The following is a 20947-nucleotide window of genomic DNA, read 5'->3' as shown; positions in this document are numbered from 1 at the left end:
AGCCCAGCCCCTCTGAGCTGGACATCCCCCTGACCCCAGCCCCCGTGAGCTGCGGCTCGAGCCCAGGCCACGTGCCTCTCCCCTCGCTCGGACTTACCGGCTCTGCCTCGTGCCCAGCGCTTCCCGCCTCAGCAGCCCCAGAAGTGATGCTGGACGCCAGGCAGGAGGAGCGGGAGACGGAGACCCGTGTGTGTGTGTGTGGGGGGGCAACCTCACAGCCCTGTGCGCTGCGCTCTGACCGCCCTGACAGTCAGAAGCGCGGCTGCCGGGTTCGACCCCTGCTGGAGGGCGGGGGGAAGGCGACCTCAGCCCCGCGTGCCGCGCTCTGACCGCCCTGACAGTCAGAAGTGCGGCTGCCGGGTTCGCCCCCTGCCGGGAGGGGTGGGGGAAGGCGACCTCAGCCCCGCGTGCCGCGCTCTGACCGCCCTGANTGGGCCCACTGTGCGGCCCGCGGGCAAGCGGTGGGGGGCGGTTTCCGGGTTCACCCCCTGCCCGGGGGGCCCGACCTCACAGCCCCGCGCTCTGACCGCCCTGACAGTCAGAAGCACGGCTGCCGGGTTCGCCCCCTGCCCAGGGGTGGGTAGGTTGGGTCCCCCTGCCCCGGCCGGGGGCGAACCCAGCAGCCGCGCTTCTGACTGTCAGGGCGGTCAGAGCGCGGGGCTGTGAGGTCGGGCCCCCCGGGCAGGGGGTGAACCCGGAAACCGCCCCCCACCGCTTGCCCGCGGGCCGCACAGTGGGCCCACGTGTTGTGCAGGCCTGATTTAGACCATACCTATGCATAATATATCCTGTTATGTTCTAGGACAGAGAACCTAATACTGAATTTTTTTCTCTTACCAAGATTGTGAGTCATGACCCACAGGTTCCTGGGATCATCGTGCTCCAATCTTCTACCCTATAGCTTACTGGCATCAGCTGGAACTGGGACTCCTTGAAGCCCAGCTCAGATAGAAAGTTCTCCGCCTGAGTCCTATTTGGTGGAAACCAGAGCTCCTGACTGGTCTGCTCTGTCTACTTAAACCTGAAGGAGGAACAGGTAGTTGGGTGTACAAATGGGCTCTACCCCGCTTTGGACTGCTCACTCTTTCCTGCTCTTGTTTCCTGATCCTGACCTCTTGGTTGTCTGACCCAGCCTCATTCCTGGTGTCTAATTTGTGATTCTTGATCTCTGGCTCGTCTCCTGACACTGATCTCCTGGTTTCCTGGATCGTCCTGATTGCTGGTACCTGACTTGTGGTTTCTGACCACCTGGTTCTGAATCTTGGCTGGTGTGGGGGCCTGCCCCTCCCCACCCTATGCTAACGATTAAGCATGGTTGCCTACGTCCCAGCCCTGACACTATGGCAATGTGGAGATTATTCGTCTTTGCAGAGAACCATGGCATCTTAGAGCTCAGTGGAAAACCCATTAATTGGATTTGGTGTTCCCAGATCTGTTTGCCTCAGTGGGACATAGAAAGAGTACCTGGATGATTGTCCCAGATAAATTGTCAGAAGAAGGGCCTGTGGAATAGGTAGAATTCCAGGAGACTATAGAACTGTCCTTTCATCTAGTTTTTGATATTCTGGGGTCCTCTTCTAATTCTAAGAGCAAACTGTCAGTGTTGGAAGGGCTCGTAAAACTGACCAAAACAACCTGGTTGAAATCAGCATCTGATCAAGCCTTGTCTAAAAAGGCAGATTAGCTTTACGAGTTGTCCTACAAGGGCTTCTCTCTTTTTCATACACATCCTGCTCCCAAGGCTCTGGTGGTGGTAGCAGCTGTCCAGTGGACAAAGGAAGTCAGGTACAGTCTTCTCCATTTGACAAGGAGGACAAGGATATCCTGGGCAGGAAATTCTTCACCTTAGCCAATCTGGGCATCATGGTCTCAGCCTACCAAACCATGGAAGAAGGTGGCTATCTTGGCTAAAGATTTGCTTGAAGATCAAAGGAAACTGGCAAAAGCTTTAACTGCAGAGGAACAGTTTGTTGCCAAGCAAGCTGTACGTTGAAGAGCTGCATTTGATGTGTCTGACTCTGCAAGCAAGGGCAGTTATATCAGCAATAACTAAGATGCACTTGGCTCATGTGTTCTGGCCTACCACCCAAAACCAAGGCTCACATAGAGGATCTCCCTTTTGAGGGAGATGACTTATTCATTACTAAAACTGACCGTGTCCTTTAAGAAGATATGGGTTATACTCAATTAGCAGCCAGAGCACTAGCTGTCTCAACCTTCAAGGAGAAGGTTTGTAGCACTGGTCTTCAGATACAACAGGCAGCAGTATCCTTCCTCATCTTCATCTGTGTATTTCAGCCAGAGGTGTCCTTACCAAAAGCAACAATCTCCTTCCCAACAACAGAGGAGAAAGAGGTTTTAGCTTCATCCTGAAAATAGACACAATTTTGTCTTTTGCTCCAGGTTTTAGACCACACATGTGGCATGAGACACGAGAGCTACAAACCAATCTTAGGTCAATCTACTTCCTCCCCCACCTTTGGAGATCAATTCTCCTATTATTTCAACAATTGTAATACCATCATCACAGACAAGTGGATCCTAGGAATGATGCGGGAGGGTTATTCTATACAGTTCAATTTAATTCCTCCTCCAACCCTTGTCCCTTCTCTGCCCGCTCATGAAAACCTACTAAGAATAGAAGTTTTGCTTTTTATTGGAAGCAGAAGCCATAAAAAAGGCACCAGAGATACTCAGAGGAAAGGGATTTTACTCTAGATACTTTCTGATCCCAAAAGAAGAGGAAAGTCTGCAAACTATCTGGGACTTGTAAAAGCTCAACTCTTTCATCAGAGAGGTCCGTTTCCTGAATTTCTCTTGCCTCTGTAATTCCCTCCCTGTCTACTCAAGATTGGTTTGGACCTCTTGATGTGAAAAATGCATATTTCCACATATCTATCATAGCTTCTCATACTGGCCAGGGAAGATCACTATGGGTCCTCCCCTTTGGCCTTTCTACCACCTCTCATGTTTTTACAAACTGCCTCTTGGACATGGCAGAACATCTGACGAGACAGGATATTTACATTTATTTCTATGTGGATGACTTTATCACTGGAGTCTCTGACCATCAGCCTGGACTGCACATGTTCACTTTTGAGAAATTGGGACTCAGAATAAATTGGAAGAAATCACACTTTCTTCTTACACTGAGAGTCCCTTTTGTTGGTATGATTCTGTATTCCCAAGCAGTAAGAGCCTTCCAGAGGAAAGATTCTTCAAGATTCAGTCTGCCATTCTCAAATTTCAAGAGAATCCCTGCCACTTTTGTTCTTCCTCAGGCTGATGGGTCTCATGGCCTTGGCATCATATGTAATCTTATACTCATTTCAGAATGAGAGCTCTACAGTGGTTGGCTGCCAGAACATTGTTTGCCAAATTTAGACATAGTTGAAGCTAACTCTCCCGAAAGTGCTCCGATCCCTGTGGTGGCCACAAAGCTACAACATCCTGAAGGGAGTGGCATTCAATTCTCCACAAATATCACTTCATGTGTGCCCAGCCTGGGGTGGAAAACTCACTTCAACAATCTAACAGCTCATGGTCATTGGAAACACTTAGGCTGTGTCTACACTGCCACTTTCAGTGCTAAAACTTTAGTCATTCAGGATGTGAAAAAACACACCCCTGAGCGACAAAAGATTTAGTGCTGAAAAATGCCAGTATAGACAGCGCTTTGTTGCTGGGAGCCGCGCTCCTGGCGATAAAGCTACCACCGCTCGTTCAGGGTGGTTTTTTTAATCACTGGGAGAGCTCTTCCCCTGGCGATAAAGCATGTCTACACTGCCCAGGGAGCACTGCCGTGGCCACGCTGTAACATGGGCAATGTGCACATACCCTTAGAAAAACTACATATGAATTTATTCAAATTGAGAATAATCCATCTGGCTCTCAAATACAGTGGAACTCTGCTATAACGCGATCATTGGGGTCCAAAAAATTCAATCCAAGTAAATGCGGGGTCGCATTATAGCGGGGTTCCACTGTAGTTGTGTTCAGTTTGCAGCAGAGTGTGCGCCCTGGCTAGCGGGAGGGAGGGAGCGGGGGGAGAGAGAGAAGGGGGACGGCCAGCAGGGCCGACTTTAGGCCGATTCGCCCCGGTGGCAGTCGTCTTTGGGGGCCCCGCTCCCCTGGCCAGAGCACTGGCCGGACGGTGGCAGCTCCGCAGCCCCGCTCTCTCGGCCGGAGCGCGGCAGCCACCGGGGCGGGCTGGAGCCGGCCCTGCCGGGGACAGAGGTGAGAACCTCAGGGGCCCGCCGGGGCTGCAGGGAGAGTTACTCCTGCTGCAGCCGCCGAGGCATGGATCCCAAACACCCCGCGCCCGCCGCAGCCACCGGGGCCAGACTCGCCCCACGTTATAACTGAATTCGCGGTATCGCGGGGCGTGTTATAGTGGGGTTCCCCCGTAGTTTTTCTCATTTACGTGACAAGATAGTCCAAGTGGTTACTGACAATGCAAGAGTTATGTTTGATGTGAACAAATAGGAAGGGCACAAGGAAGCTGAGGAAATATGGGACTGGTGCACCTATGGCAATATTTTTCCCTGTAGCCAAACATCTGGCAGACAAAACAACTACCTAACAGATCAACTCAGCAGGGACCCCCTTCTCACCTCCCCCCCAAAAGCAGACGATATTAGGAACCAGGAATATTGGTTTCTCTTCCTGGTGTGGTATCTAGTGGTTGGACAGCATAGGTGAATGCATAGATTTGGCATGTTTATTCTGAAATGCAGTGTGGCTAAATGGATGAAACTTGGGTCTGTCATATTAGAAACCTGTGGCTGCTTTCTAATCCCCACTAAAACCTCTTCATGCAACTTCTGTGGCATACAGGAACTGTAAAATGGACAGAACTGCCCCCGGGAGAATTCCCAAAATTCAATGGCATTATAGGACTGGTGTACATAACCCTTCTCTGCTACCCCTTGCAGTTCCTGATGTTGGGGTGTGTCAGTGGTAGAAGAGACTTGTGAGGGACAGGAGGAGGACTGGCTATAACACACAGTGCTCTGGAAATTCTGGGCTGAGAAGAAGCCTGTTAGCAGTCATAAAAGATTCCCTAAATTAGAGCAGATGATGGGTTTTGGATGTTTTTCTAAAAGATATGCTCTAGGAATTATTTTGGGACAATTCTATGGCTTGTATTATACAGGAGATTAGACTAGATAATTACTATGATCCCTTCTGGCCTTGGAATCTATGAATCTGATTTAGACTGGGAGCCATGCCAGTCTCTGGAGTAGCCCAGATTCTAGGACAAACATGGCTTAAAGCTCCCTTTTCTTCTCCCCTACTACACCAGTCTTCTGAGAGGCACTGCATAGACTCCGGTTCCTGGGTTCTATTCTCAGAGTTTCATAAGTGACTTTGTGCAAACTCTTAGGTATCACATCTATAAAATGGAGGGAATTATGTTTGCCATCCTTCAAAGATAGAGGGTGTGGTACCTTGCTCAGTAACGAGAGCTATGAAGTGCACAGAAATAGTACCAGTCAGTAGAAGAGAGAAGGGTGGAACTATTGGTCTTTCCTGGTGCCCTGATGTTTTGTTCTTATTTTACTGACTGACACAGTTCATGGAAACTGCACCTATATTTCCCCCCTATCATTCAACAAGGGCACCCACTTTCAGACTTCTGACTCCCCAGCCATCACCTCTTGTGGGTGGAAACATGTTTCTTCTTGACCAGGGTATTCCCAGGCTGCGCAGTTCCTTGTCTATGCTGTTATCCCTGGCAAAATCAAATTGCCTAAACAGGCCTGCTCTGCTTTTCTCCTAAGCTATAAACAGTGTAACTGCCACAGCTATTAAGTTATCACAGAGCTCTTTCTAAGCAAGCACATTTATTCTTAAAGTAAAAACATTACAGAGAAAATGTTATTGTTTATTAAAAACAATAAAAGAGCCTACCTACATTCTAATATTACTAGAGGTCACCCCCCAACTCCAGAAAGAGTTCTGGCTAGTTAAGCAATCTTCATACTCCACCAAGGGGGTTTTTAGCGGTTACAAGTTTGTAACTGCTTTGGCTCGGAACAAGCATACCCATGAAGCCACGAGTCACTTTCATCTAGCTTGGGTGTTTTTGATCTGTCTTCATGTAATCAGCAAACAGAATGTCCCCTCCTCCTTGTCAAGTTTCAAAGACTGACTTCTTGCATACCTGGAGGAGCTGATATTTACATTAATGTTTCCCTAGAGACTTCCTGGAAAACCCACTTAACTTTAAAAAGCTTACATTGTTTAAAAAAATCCTTTGAAGCTCCTGACATTTCCCAGGGTTTTACATTAGTCAGGTCTCTTCCCAGATGTTACCATTCCACAATAGTACACATCATTGGCATTTTTTAATACAATGAACTCCTAAAATACATAAAATTCAGTAAGGGTTAACTTAATTCAGTAGGGTTTGTCCAGAATATTGCAGGAAATTACCATATCTGTCACACTGGCAATGTTCACCTGACCAGCTAAATTCTTCACTTTTTAGTTGCTAAAAAGCTTGTCAGTTTTTTGGTTTGTAGTTGAAAACAGACGTTTCCTGTGGAAATTCCTATTTTGACTGGCTCTAATAAAAACCTGTAAAAAATGATACAATCACTTTTTCTGTACATAATGTCATACCAGCTTTTATGGTGTATTATTTCAGTCCCTGTAGTGGGAGGAAGAGATAAAAAAGCATGTATCTTGTTCTTTGAGCCTGTAGGGAACAAGAGATTTTAGTGGCAGTGATTGCATCTATGGGAGGGATTGATGCATGATCTGCATCCATTTCCCCGATCCTTGCCCATTTCCCCCCATAAATACAGTATTAATGTGCTGCAAAGGAATCCTGTCCATTTCACTTCAGCCAACATGTTAGTGCAATGTAAGGATGGGGATGTAAAAAAATAAGGCATGAGGGGAAGATCTCAGGCCTCTTAGAGATTCAGCAGATGCTCTGAAATAGGTTATAAGTATCTTCTCTATTTTCTCAGGTTGTTTCTTTTAAAGAAAAATCTGTATCATGGTACCACTCGATATGTCAATAAATATCTTCAGAGATGGGAAAATGAGTTGTACATGTGTAGGCGTGTTAGTAGATGAACAGCAGTTTCTGTTTTTAACACACTTTTGACATGGTAATGCAAACGGATTACTCATGACATAAAACAAAACCAAAGCCCCTAACGATATATGGTTTGCTAAGCACACAGTTGATTCTTTGACTGCATATCCTCAGAGAAGTGCTTCTCACCTCTTCCTCCCCATGAAACATGGCTAAATAAAGTGGATTTTGGCCTGTGTGCACTATGGTCATTGGACTTTAGATTTAAGGGAATTTACTCTGTAAACTTAGGAGCAGGACTGTCTTTTACTGTACATTTGTAAAGTGCCCAATATAATGATCCTGTACTACTTGTGGCTTCTAGGCGCTTCCATAATACAAATGATAAGGGAGTGATGTTGAGGGATGTGCTAAACCACTCCTCTGTGTTTTTTGTTTGTTTTTTGGCCTTTTTCTTGCAAGTTGAGTTGATGCTGTCCATGAACGAACTTTGCAGCTGTGACTGTCCCCAGAAAGCTCTGACTCTCTTCCTTGGGTTAGGACCCATAACAGTATTGGGGAAGGGATGGAATTTACCAAAGGGATATATGGCCTATTTCCTCCCTGTTTATATTGAACTACATTTTGCTTCATATACTCTTTTATTTCACATGATTGATTCAAAGAAAGGACTGTGGATTTTTGTTATGTAGATATGATTTCAATAGTAGATGGTAATATGCAATTGAAACTTAATGTGCTCACTAAAAGCAATAATTTGCTTAAAAAAATAGTATGAGCCATCAAAGTTGGAAGGATATATAGATATAGGCAATGCAGAGAAACAGGTGTATTTTTCCTACTAGATGTTTATATTAAAAGTTAATTTAAAAGTATTTATTGTACTGTTTCCTTTCACTTAAACCTATTTCAATGATACTCCTTACAGTAATAAGGTTTTGTTGAAAGTTGTTTAATATTAATGTTCTTTTTTTCCTTAGGAAGCCATATTTTTGTCAAGATACTTTTCTATATCTGGTTTAGTAGCATCTGTACTGTGAGTTTTGATGTCTTACATTCTGGCTTCTTTGTTCATGGTGCTTTCAGTTCTTCCCTATTTTAATAAAAGTTTCTAGGATTATACTTAATTGGTTTGTCACTCAAGGAGAATCAGAGCTTCAGGCAATTAAGTGTGCAAGAAACTAGGTAACAAAGAAATAGAGATTTTTGTCCTTATGTTGGCTATGGAAAATCCATTATTCATCATCTTATTGTTTTTAAATGCTGAAGTAAAATTTTCTAACACAATAAGAAAATTGCTTTTGAAATGGAATAAATTGCTTGCCAGTTCAAAGGCTGCATTTTGAAATCAAGGTTACTAAACATGATGCTTATACTCATTATCTTCACTATGCAATGAAGCTGAATATTTAAAAGTGCAAGGCTAGATGGAAACTGATTTTTAAATTTTAAAGAAAATATTTACTTGCAATATGATGGTATAATACTTCTTCATAAAAAAGTAAGTATGATTAAGCAATCAGTTTTTTTCTGTAAATATTACCACATTTACAAGAGCAGCTTTGATTTCTAGCTGTGCATATACATGTATTTCTTACTCTGCCAAGATTGGGCTCTCACCCATAATTCTCTTTGGTTAATTCTTTCCTGTGAGATTTTCTCACTGAAGGAAAAATAAAAATCAAATATACAACACAGTGTGGTCAGATAAACATTTAGAGGTTGGAAAAATAATAAAGAAATCCTTTAAAATTATCATACGCAGAATATTTTAGGATGTATCCTGACTGAGATTTATACTTAATTTCGTATATGAGCTGATCCTATTTGAAAATGGCTGCCTGCCTGACAGGTTATTTATAATGTTGTATGTAATGTTGTTGTAGCCTTTCCAGTCCCAGGACATTAGAGAGACAAGGTGGGTGAGGAAATATTTTTTTTTTTATTGGACCAACTTCTGTTGGTGAGAGAGAGACGCTTTTGAGTTTAGGCTGTGTCTACACTATGCACCTTTTAGTGACACAGCTGTACCGCTAAAAGGCGCACAATGTAGCCACTGTTTGTTGGCAGGAGAGAGCTCTCCTAACAACAAAAAACTTCCTCCCTCAATGAGCGGCGGTAGCTTTGTCGGCAGGAGAGCTCTCCTGACGACAAAGCCCTGTTCATGCTGGTGCTTTTCATCTGCAAAACTTTTGTCGTTCGGGATGTGTGTTTTTTTTTCACATCTCTGAACGACATAAGATTTGTCATTCACGTTCCAGTGTAGACAAAGCATAGCTCAGAGTTCTTCAGGTGTGGGAAAGGTACTCCAAGGGTCACAGCTAAATACGTGGTGATACAGATTCTTTAGCAAAAGCAGTTAGAACATATTTCAAGGGACCATTCAAGGTGAAGTGGCCTGTTAAGACCCCTCCAGAAAAAGGCAGCTGGAGGGGTTGCTGGTGGGTTATAAATTGTTGTATAAGTCTTAAATTCGGTGTCTGTTCATTTCATGATTTTTTGTGTCTAGCAAAGTTATAAATTTAAGCTCCCAGGCTTGTCTTTTGAAAGCTGTGGAGGTTTCCTTTTTACTACTTTTCTCACATATATGCTTTTATTAATTCCTGCCATGCTCTTCCTCTCAACATCTTAACATATTATCTTGTGAACAATTTCCCTACAGTTTTTAATTGTGTAGACCACTTCATTTCCCATTGATGATCAAAAAAAATTTGTCCTCTATAGCAATTGCTTACATGGTAAACTATTACATTTTTAGCTGATTGCAAATTAAAATTTTCAGCTGGAAACCGAAGATAATAGTACTGTGTGCCCAGTTAGTTTTTCATGGAATGCCTACCATCAAATATTTCATTCACCACTATTGATTCCCAGACCATAGTTTCTCACCTTTCTTTCTTCCTTATTCTCCTTTTAAAGTATACTCAAAGCTTACTGTTCTGTTTTAGTTGTTTTCACCCCCATATTAACCCCAATAATTACCCAGAAAACTATGAGGTTATATTTAGTCACTGATTTTTAACCCAGTTTTTAATTTTCAAAATAATAACTAATAAATTCCTGGGAAATTTCAAACAAATTAAAAACCTAAAGCAAAGGGCCCTATATATCCATTGTAGTAAGATTCTTTAGTAGCTTATCTTTACTGTAGGTTGAGTAAGGCTTGTATTGTGGTTTAGAAGACTTGGTTTGTATATTGCTTAGTATCTGAGTATTAAGAAATCATAATCTAAGTCTTAAAAGTGGGCTAGTGCTAACAAAGGGTTTAAGTTTGTGTGTTGTGTTGCTTGCTTTCTTCTCCATTAGAATTTCAGTCCTCTCTGAGCTGACTGAAAAACTAGTGAAATGGGAACATAAAAACAACAAAGGAGGTTGAGCAAACTAGTGGAAGGGACTCTGAGGGTATGTCTACACTACGAAATTAGGTCGAATTTATAGAAGCCGGTTTTCTAGAAATCGGTTGTATACAGTCGATTGTGTGTGTCCCCACATAAAATGCTCTAAGTGCATTAAGTCGGTGGACCGCGTCCACAGTACCGAGGCTAGCGTCAACTTCCGGAGCATTGCACTATGGGTAGCTATCCCACAGTTCCCGCAGTCTCCGCCGCCCATTGGAATTCTGGGTTGAGATCCCAATGCCTGAATGATGCAAAACAGTGTCGCGGGGGGTTCTGGGTACATGTCGTCATGCCCCTCCCCCTCCATCAGAGCACCGGCAGACAATAGATTCGCGCCTTTTTACCTGGGTTACCTGTGCAGACAACATACCACGGCAAGCATGGAGCCCGCTCAGATCAGCTCACCGTCACCATATGTCATCTGGGTGCCGGCAGACGTGGGACTGCATTGCTACACAGCAACAGCAGCTAACTGCCTTTTGGTGGTAGACGGTGCAGCATGACTGGTAGCCGTGGGGCTGGGAGCTGTAGGGCTGCATTGCACCAACCCCTTGCCTTTTGGTAGAAGATGGTATATTACGACTGGTAACCGTCGTCATTGTACTGCAGTGGCTGTCAATCATGGGCACCTGAGCAGACATGCTACTGTCTCAATGATGATGGCTATCAGTCGTAGTATGCTATTTTCTGCCAATCGCCTAGTATTGTCTGCTAAGCACCCAGAAGAGGCCGAGGGCGATCTGGGTGCTGGCAGACGTGGGCCTGGCAGACATGGGGCTGCATTGCTACACAGCAGCAGCCCCTTGCCTTTTGGTAGAAGATGGCATATTATGACTGGTATCCATCGTCATCGTACTGCAGTGGCTATCAGTCATGCTGCACCGTCGGCTGCTAGCTTAAGATGTAAAAAATAGATTTGTTCTGTATTCATTTGCTTCCCCTCCCTCCGTGAAATCAACGGCCTGCTAAACCCAGGGTTTTCAGTTTAATCTTTGGGGGGGCCATTCTGTGTGACAGTTGTTTGTGTTTCTCCCCGATGCACAGCCACCTTTCTTGATTTTAATTCCCTGTACCTGTATACCATGTCGTCACTCGGCCCTCCCTCCTTCCCTCCTTCCCCTGGTCCATTAGATACTAGTTTTGCGCCTTTTTTCAGACCAGGCGCCATAGCTAGCACTGGGATCATGGCGCCCGCTCAGATCACCGCGGCAATTATGAGCACTATGAACACCACGCGCATTGTCCTGGAGTATATGCAGAGCCAGGACATGCCAAGCCGAAACCCGGACCAGCCAAGGAGGCGATTGCAGCGCGGCGACGAGAGTGATGAGGAAATTGACATGGACATAGACCTCTCACAAGGAAGGTACAGGCCCCAGCAATGTGGAAATCCATGGTGTTACTGGCGCAGGTTCATGCCGTGGAACGCCGATTCTGGGCCCGGGAAACAAGCACAGACTGGTGGGACCGCATTGTGCTGCAGGTGTGGGATGATTCCTAGTGGCTGCGAAACTTTCGCATGCATAAGGACACTTTCATGGAACTTTGTGACTTGCTTTCCCCTGCCCTGAAGTGCCAGAATACCAGGATGAGAGCAGCCCTCACAGTTGAGAAGCGAGTGGCGATAGCCCTGTGGAAGCTTGCAACGCCAGACAGCTACCGGTCAGTCGGGAATCAATTTGGAGTGGGCAAATCTACCGTGGGGGCTGCTATGATCCAATTTGCCAGGGCAATGAAAGACCTGGTGATATCAAGGGTAGTGACTCTGGGAAACGTGCAGGCAATAGTGGATGGTTTTGCTGAAATGGGATTCCCAAACTGTGGTGGGGCCATAGACGGAACCCATATCCCTATCTTGGCACCGGAGAACCAAGCCACCGAGTACATAAACCGCAAGGGGTACTTTTCAATGCTGCTGCAAGCCCTGGTGGATCACAAGGGACATTTCACCAACATCAACGTGGGATGGCCAGGAAAGGTACATGATGGTCCCGTCTTCAGGCACTCTGCTCTGTTTCGAAAGCTGGAGGAAGGGACTTTCTTCACGGACCAGAAAGTAACCGTTGGGGATGTTGAAATGCCTATCGTGATCCTTGGGGACCCAGCCTACCCCTTAATGCCATGGCTCATGAAGCCGTACACAGGCAGCCTGAACAGGAGTCAGGACCTGTTCAACTACAGGCTGAGCGAGTGCCGAATGGTGGTGGAGTGTGCATTTGGACGTTTAAAAGCGCGCTGGCGCAGCCTACTGACTCACTCAGATCTCAGCGAAAAGAATATCCCCATTGTTGTTGCTGCTTGCTGTGTGCTCCACAATATCTGTGAGAGTAAGGGGGAGACATTTATGACGGGGTGGGAGGTTGAGGCAAATCACCTGGCCGCTGATTATGCGCAGCCAGACACCAGGGCGGTTAGAGGAGCATAGCAGGGTGTGGTGCGCATGAGACAAGCTTTGAAAATGAGTTTTGTGACTGGCCAGGCTACGGTGTGAAACTTCTGTTTGTTTCTCCTTGATGAACCCTCCGCCTCCCCCCCCCACCCGGTTCATTCTACTTCCCTGTAAACCAACAACCCCACCCTCCCCTCCCCACTTCGAGCACCGCTTGCAGAGGCAATAAAGTCATTGTTATTTCACATTCATGCATTCTTTATTAATTCCTCACACAACTAGGGGGATAATTGCCAAGGTAGCCCGGGATGGGTGGGGGAGGAGGGAAGCAAAAGGACACACTGCAGTTTAAAACTTTAACTCTTATTGAAGGCCAGCCTTCTGATGCTTGGGCAATCATGTGGGGTGGAGTGATTGGGTGGCCAGAGGCCCCCCCACCGTGTTCTTGGGCGTCTGGGTGAGGAGGCTATGGAACTTGGGGAGGAGGGCTGTTGGTTACACAGGGGCTGTAGCGGCAGTCTCTGCTCCTGCTGCCTTTCCTGCGGCTCAACCATACGCTGGAGCGTATCAGTTTGATGCTCCCGCAGACGGAGCATCGACTCTTGCCTTCTGTCTGCAAGCTGACGCCACCTGTCATCTTCAGCCCGCAACTTGCTCTGTTCATCCCGTGATTCAGCCCGCCACCTCTCCTCTCGTTCATATTGTGCTTTTCTCATGTCTGACATTGACTGCCTCCACGCATTCTGCTGTGCTCGATCAGCGTGGGAGGACATCTGGAGCTCCGTGAACATACCGTCCCGCGTCCTCCGTTTTCTCTTTCTAATGTTCACTAGCCTCTGTGAAGGAGAAACATTTGCAGCTGGTGGAGGAGAGGGGAGAGGTGGTTAAAAAAGACACATTTTAGAGAACAATGGGTACACTCTTCCGTTACAAGGTCGCATTTTTCCTCTTATAGTGAGGGCCTGCCGGTTTGCTGTGAGAGATCACTCACGCAGTGCCAGGCAACAGATTTCGGCTTGCAAGCAGCCATGGTAAGCCACAGTCTTTTTTGCCTTTTTTAACCTTCTTAACATGTGGGAATGGTTTCAAACAGCAGCGCCCTCATTTCCCATATCAAGGATGAATTGGGTTGGCCATTTAAAATGGGTTTTCAATGTAAAAGGAGGGGCTGTGGTTTCCGGGTTAACATACAGCACAAACCCAACTAAACCCCCTCTGCCCTCACACCCAATTCTCTGGGATAATCACTTCACCCCTCCTCCCCCCACCGCGTGGCTAACAGCGGGGAACATTTCTGTTCAGAAGAGCAGGAACGGGCACCTCTGAATGTCCCCTTAATAAAATCACCCCATTTCAACCAGGTGACCGTGAATGATATCACTCTCCTGAGGATAACAAAGAGCGATAAGGAATGGATGTTGTCTGCATGCCAGCAAACACTGGGACCATACGCTATAATGCCTTGTTATGCAATGATTCCAGACTACGTGCTACTGGCCTGGCGTGGTAAAGTGTCCTACCATGGCGGACGGGATAAGGCAGCCCTCCCCAGAAACCTTTTGCAAAGGCTTTGGGAGTACATGAAGGAGAGCTTTCTGGAGATGTCCCTGGAGGATTTCCGCTCCATCCCCATACACGTTAACAGACTTTTCCAGTAGCTGTACTGGCCGTGATTGCCAGGGCACATTAATCATTAAACACGCTTGCTTTTAAACCATGTGTAATATTTACAAAGGTACACTCACCAGAGGTCCCTTGTGTGCCCTCAGGGTCTTGGGTGAGTTCGGGGGTTACTGGTTCCAGGTCCAGGGTGACAAACATATCCTGGCTGTTGGGGAAACCAGTTTCTCCGCTTCCTTGCTGCTGTGAGCTACCTACATTACCTCCATCCTCATCTTCCTCGTTCCCCAAACCCTCTTTCCTGTGTGTTTCTCCAGTGAGGGAGTCATAGCACACGGTTGGGGTAGTGGTGGCTGTACCCCATAAAATGGCATGCAGCTCCGCGTAGAAGCGGCAAGCTTGCGGCTCTGCCCCGGACCTTCCGTTTGCTTCTCTGGCTTTGTGGTAGGCTTGCCGTAGCTCCTTAATTTTCACGCGGCACTGCTGTATGTCCCTGTTATGGCCTCTGTCCTTCATGGCCTTGGAGACCTTTTCTAATATTTTGCCATTTCTTTTACTGCTACGGAGTTCAGCTAGCACTGATTCATCTCCCCATATGGCGAGCAGATCCCGTACTTCTCCCGTTCGGTCCATGCTGGAGCTCTTTTGCGATCCTGGGACTCCATCACGGTTACCTGTGCTGATGAGCTTTGCGTGGTCACCTGTGCTCTCCACGCTGGGCAAACAGGAAATGAAATTCAAATGTTCGCGGGGCTTTTCCTGTCTACCTGGTCAGTGCATCTGAGTTGAGAGTGCTGTCCAGAGCGGTCACAATGAAGCACTGTGGGATACCTCCCGGAGGCCAATAACATCCAATTCCATCCACACTACCCCAATTCCGACCCACAAAGGCCGATTTTATCGCTAATCCCCTCGTCGGAGGTGGTGTAAAGAAACCGGTTTAAAGGGCCCTTTAAGTCGAAAGAAAGGGCTTCGTCGTGTGAACGTGTCCAGGCTTAATTCAATTTAATGCTGCTAAAGTCGACCTAAACTTGTAGTGTAGACCAGGCCTGAGTCAGACAGAGGCTTTGTCTACACTGCCAATTGAATGACAAAACTTTTGTCGTTCACAGATGCTTAAAAAAGCTCTCTCTCCCCCCCTCCCCAAAGATAAAAGTTGTTCATTGTCGGCAGGAGCGCACTCCTGTTGACCACGCGAACCCCGCCCGTAGGGGGTGCATGTATTTTGTCGGCAAAGGGGCCGACAAACTGCGTTTACACTGCCTGACTTTGTGTCGACACAGCCATGTCGCTAAAAGCTGTGTAGTGTAGACAAAGCCTCAGTGTTGACATCTTTAAGCTGGAATCTGTTGTGTTATAGCCTCTTTCCAAAGCTTTGACAGCACAGACGGATTGAAAAGCAGCTGGGTTTGGGCTGAGAGTTCCCCCTTTGTGGGTTAGCTCTCAGCTTGTTACTCCACTTGGTCCTAATGGTAAAGAGCAGGGAGGTGCTCAAGCGCATCAGGGCATGGCCGTAGCGCTGTGCTTGGCTATTCTCAGCTGGTGTATGGTCCTTTGGGACTCATTGCAAGCTACTGAGTGCTAGAGCAAGTCCTTAGAGCAAGATCTACCTTAAAAATGTCAGCTGTAATAGGCTTCCCCATATCTTTTCTGAGCACAGTGGATACTCAGCACTCCAGAGAATCTGGATGTTGTTATTTAACACCTTTTATATTCAGTGACCTGACATTTTTGGATAAAGAAAACTTTTGTTAAAGATTTAATATATGGGTTGAATTAAGGTGTTAAAACTTAAAGAAAATCCTGAGACAGCTGTGTGTGTGTGTGTGTAAAGAAGCAAAAAGGCCCAAGTTAATTGAAAATAACGTAAAAAAAGTCTTTTAAAAACATGACCGAGTGAATTGAACTACTGTATATAATGGCTATATACTCTACTATGTGCTATATAAGAAAAAGGGAATGAGAGATTAGAATGTTGTTGAAGCATATTTTAGGCATTCTCCTTTCTACCATACCTTAAATGAATGTGAAATGCTGAGATTCTGTGTGCTTGATTGCTTCTTTTTACTGCATATTGGGCTTAAATTTTCTGTGCTCTCTCTCTCAAGTTCATTTATTTGGAGGGGGGAAAAACAACAACCCAAAGACAAAAAAGTACCATGCTAAGAGTATGGAGATACTGTTTTGTTTCCCTGTCTCCATTTTAATCTCAGTTCTCTATTCCACTCACACTAGAAATATTCATTGATAGGAATAGGATGAAGGTAGATGACCAACTGGTTTAAAGTTCTTGTGGAAATCATGTTGGAGTGCATATTTGTGTCTGCTTAATCTTAATTTTATTGGAAGAACATGCAGATATTTGAACACTAAGTAACTCAGTTAAGCAGAAACTATTAGGTAGTTTTGACCCTCCAGACTCAGTACTTAATTACAATGATGAATAGTTATTCATGCTTACTGTATGATTAGAATTATTTTTAACTCCCAAGTGCAGTAGCTCAGGGCTACTCAATACTACAAGTTAACTTTTGTCATTGAAATCAGCGTACAATGCCAAGCAGTATCATTTACAAATTTAGTTGTGTTTGGCTTCTACTTAAGATGCTAAAGCAGTTGACAGTAATTTGCCTTATAGTTTGTAAGCATTCCTTCATCCAATCTCTGTTGGTCATTACATCCATGGAACCTGCTAGTTTGAAATTACAGTATCTTTTGATTATATACTGTGTGTACTCCTACCATACATGTTGAAGGCTGACATTAATGTTGGTTAGAATTACTAGTGTCTGTGTATTTAAGAAGATTATCTAGTTATTTGAATACTATAATTTATAAAGGCAATTTTGTAAAACGAGGGATTAGATTAATCAAAAAAAGATTGAGTTATAATTTGGGATGTGTCACACTATTTTTCTTATTTTCACACCAATGAAAAGGTAATGAAAATGGAGCAAAATCTTTCAAAGTACAAAACCTCTTTGATATCTGGGTACAAGAGTCAGTGTTCTGCCTTAATATAACTTTTTTGTGTCATTCAATGCCTATTAAAGAAAGGACCATAATCTGCCTAGTGTACTTTTGTGATAGACGGCATAGGGGTGTCTATTGTTATTCACCGGCTATTGCAAAATGACTTTACTTTTCTTTGCAACCTTTCAAGACTTAAAATAAGATGCATGTATTTACTACAGGTAATGATACTGAATTGATATGGTATGTAGAAATTGTGGTCCAGAGACAAAGGTACCAATGGAAGTATAAGTTGCATGCTAATGAAGTGCTTCTACTTGCACTTGAAAGAGCAGAAAGGGGTGTATCAGGAAAGCAGCTAATGAGGTTATAAGGAAATTAAATGAGAAGGGAGGGAGATTCCTTTTCTGACACTGTAGTCTACACTGACACATAACTGAATGCCACTATTTGCATTTCCTCTGAATTTTTACCTACTAAATTGATGCTATTGACAGGATTGTTGAACATAAAAAATTATACAGTATAACACATTTTTAAATTGGCCTTTGAAAGTATGAAGTTGGATGTCTGAAGTATTAAACATTTTTATTTATGCAGTTCTGCATATTTATACAGTGTTTAGCAAACTATGGATAAGACATTCTGCCTACAACAGTTTATAAAACCAAGGTGATTGCTGACCAATGTGAAATGTTCCTTACAAGACAGATAGTGTAACTCAAACCAAAACAGGGCAAACATTTGATTTGTGTGAGTGTGTCGAACACACATGTGTCATATGCTAAGATTGAAATTACTTTTTATTATAGATCTCCAATATAGTGAAATCTGAAACATGTCCCTTGGATTTAAGACCAATCTTCAGAATTTCATTGATAGTCAATATACCACTATTATACCATCTACCTTTGTTTAGTGCTCTTATTTATTTAACTTCAGCAGGTACCAAGTGGAAGATGAATCCTCCCATTTGGATGAAATGCCACTAATGATGTCGGAAGAAGGCTTTGAAAATGATGAAAGTGATTACCATACTTTACCAAGAGCCAGAGTTTCTCACAGAAAGAGAGGCTTAGAATGGTTTATCTGTGGTGGATGGAAATTCCTTTGTGCCAGGTTTGTTGCATGCTGCTATTTGTTATATCATAGAATAAATTAAATACTTTTAGTTATGGATGTCCGTGTGTGTGTGTGTGTGTGTGAGTATGTATACATGATATTATGTGTGCATATGTATGTGCATAAAATTGATGTGGTGATATTCATGTGATAAATTCTATTTATTATGCACATTTTTGACCACCTCATCTGTTTTCTGTCAATCGGTTACTGCCACCCTGGAACTTAATATAACATTTCAAACAGCTGCTGCTGTGCACCTTCCTTTTTTCTTAAATCAGCCTACAAAAATGTAGTGCTTTCCCCTAAAACAGATTAACCTCATGCTTACACCTGTCAAGGAGCCCAGAATGGGCAGTATTCAGTGCTGGTCCTCACTTCCAGTTACAATCTTCTCTCCAGGTAGAGTTTTAATATTTTCAGTGATGTCTCTGACAGTGTTAATACTAATTTTCTAACAGTGAGTAATACCTAGATTTGACTGATGTTGGTGAAAAGGAAAAGTAAATTAATGAATTATAAGTTAACATTTCAAATAAAAGGTACAGTAACTCCTCACTTAATGTTGTAGTTATGGTCCTGAAAAATGCAACTATAGGTGAAACAGTGTTAAACAAATCCAATTGTCCCGTAAGTTTTAATGTAAATGCCGGGGGTTAGGTTCCAAGGAAATTTTTTGGGGGCAGACAAAAGGCATTATACTGTATACTGTATTGTACTGTACTGTGGTTGGGAAGTGCCCCTGGATTACCCCACACAGGCTCAGCCTACTGCAGGCAAGGACGCTAGGAAGCACCTTTGCAGCAGCAGCTTCCCTGGAGAGCAGGCTTGGATTTTGCCAGGAATGCTCCAGGCCTGCCTCTTCCTGTCCCCGCTCCACTCCAGGCCCACCTCTTCCCACCCCCGTTCCACCTCCACTCCGGAGCACGCCACATCCCTCCCCCACCCCCCAAGTCCTAAGCGCCGCCAAACAGCTGTGTAGCAGTGCTTATGATTTTCTGGGAGGGAGGGGGAGAAGTGGAGATGCGCAGCTTCCCCGCTCCTGCCCCTCCCTCCCAGCACTTTGCACTTAGGATTTTCAGGGAGGGAGGGGCAGGAGCAGGGAATCCTGCCTCTCCACTCCTCCCCCTCCCTCTCAGCTGTTTAGCAGGGCTTAGGATTTTCTGGGAGGGAAGGGGAGGAATGGTGACACGGGGCTTCCCCGCTCCTGCCCATCCCTCACAGAAAGTCTTAAGCGCTGACAAGGGTGGGGGAAGCGCTGGGAGGGAGGGGGAGGAGGCGGAGAAGTGGAACTTGTGCAATGATCCCTTGTGAAGTTGCTGCTCTTCCAGAGAATCTTACAAGCAGGCAGCCAAACAACGTTAAAGGGAGCGTTGCACAAGTTTAAATGAGCATGTTCCCTAATTGAGCAGGGACGTAACATTGAAACAAAGTTAAGTGGGACAACGTTAAATGAGGAGTTACTGTACATATAACTGATGTCCCTGGCGTGACTAAAGTAGAATTAGCTCTTGTTACTTTACTGTTATTTATAAACCTCTGGTGCTGAATTCTTATGCCAGACTTTGGTGGAGTCCCATCAGTAAATTACAACATTGTATCCATTCTATGCTATGTCACTTTGTTTATAGTAAAACCCTTTTTCCATGTGTGCAATTTGCTGTGTGGGGCAGATCCCTGTGGCTGTATGGAGCTCTGGTAACTTCATGAAGGCTCTGTATGGGTGAAGGGTTCACCAGCATATAACAGCTTGCAGAATTTCTGATGATGATTTTGAACCATGCTAAATAATAATACCACTCACACTATAAAGTTATATAACAGTTTACATTCTAACCCTTTATTATAGCTGTTCATACACTTAAGTGACATTCACGTTTTGGGCTGAAAATTTCCAAGCTTTGTCTTTCAGATGAATTTTTTGAAAGATTGAGCCAAAATGGTTTAGACATTTTTGTGAGGGCTATTGCATATATGTGTGTGTGGGAAATATTTTATGAAGTGTTTTTGTTTTGTTTGTTCTACCTTCTTGAGCACTCAGTTTTATGCATTTATGTACTGTGCCAGTAGAATATTGATCATATTGATTGAGAACTTTAGTGCCTTTGGATTTTTTTCAGTTTTAGTAAAACAAAGTTTTCAATACCCCCCCCCCACCCCCCCTCCCCCCAAAAAAAATTGAGGGGCAGGGAGCAGGCCCTAGTGGGAGACAACAGTAGGCTGGATAATGGACAGCCTTGGAGTTGGATGCAGAGTGTAGGCTGGATAACTGGATTGAGAAAAATAGCCTGTTGCTGGCAAGGGGGCCAGCACTGGCTGTAATAAGTGCATAGTCAGTATCCGACAAACAGGTAGTGCACTGACTGGTTCAAACGAGACTAACAAAAGAACTGA

General features: G+C 44.7%; 1 protein-coding gene across 2 annotated transcripts in view; it reads left to right on the top strand.

Moving 5' to 3' along the window:
- Nucleotides 1-20947, top strand: part of ATP9B (ATPase phospholipid transporting 9B (putative)) — a 292155-nt gene that overhangs the window by 15546 nt on the left and 255662 nt on the right. For both annotated transcript variants that reach the window (XM_034762489.1, XM_034762491.1), the window contains exon 2: nucleotides 18374-18550. In XM_034762489.1, coding sequence (XP_034618380.1) covers nucleotides 18374-18550 — 177 coding nt within the window. The remainder of the gene's footprint in view (nucleotides 1-18373; nucleotides 18551-20947) is intronic.

Source organism: Trachemys scripta, chromosome 2 (genome assembly GCF_013100865.1).
Source record: "Trachemys scripta elegans isolate TJP31775 chromosome 2, CAS_Tse_1.0, whole genome shotgun sequence".
Lineage (NCBI taxonomy): Eukaryota > Metazoa > Chordata > Testudines > Emydidae > Trachemys > Trachemys scripta.
This window is presented reverse-complemented; position numbering and strand designations above follow the sequence as displayed.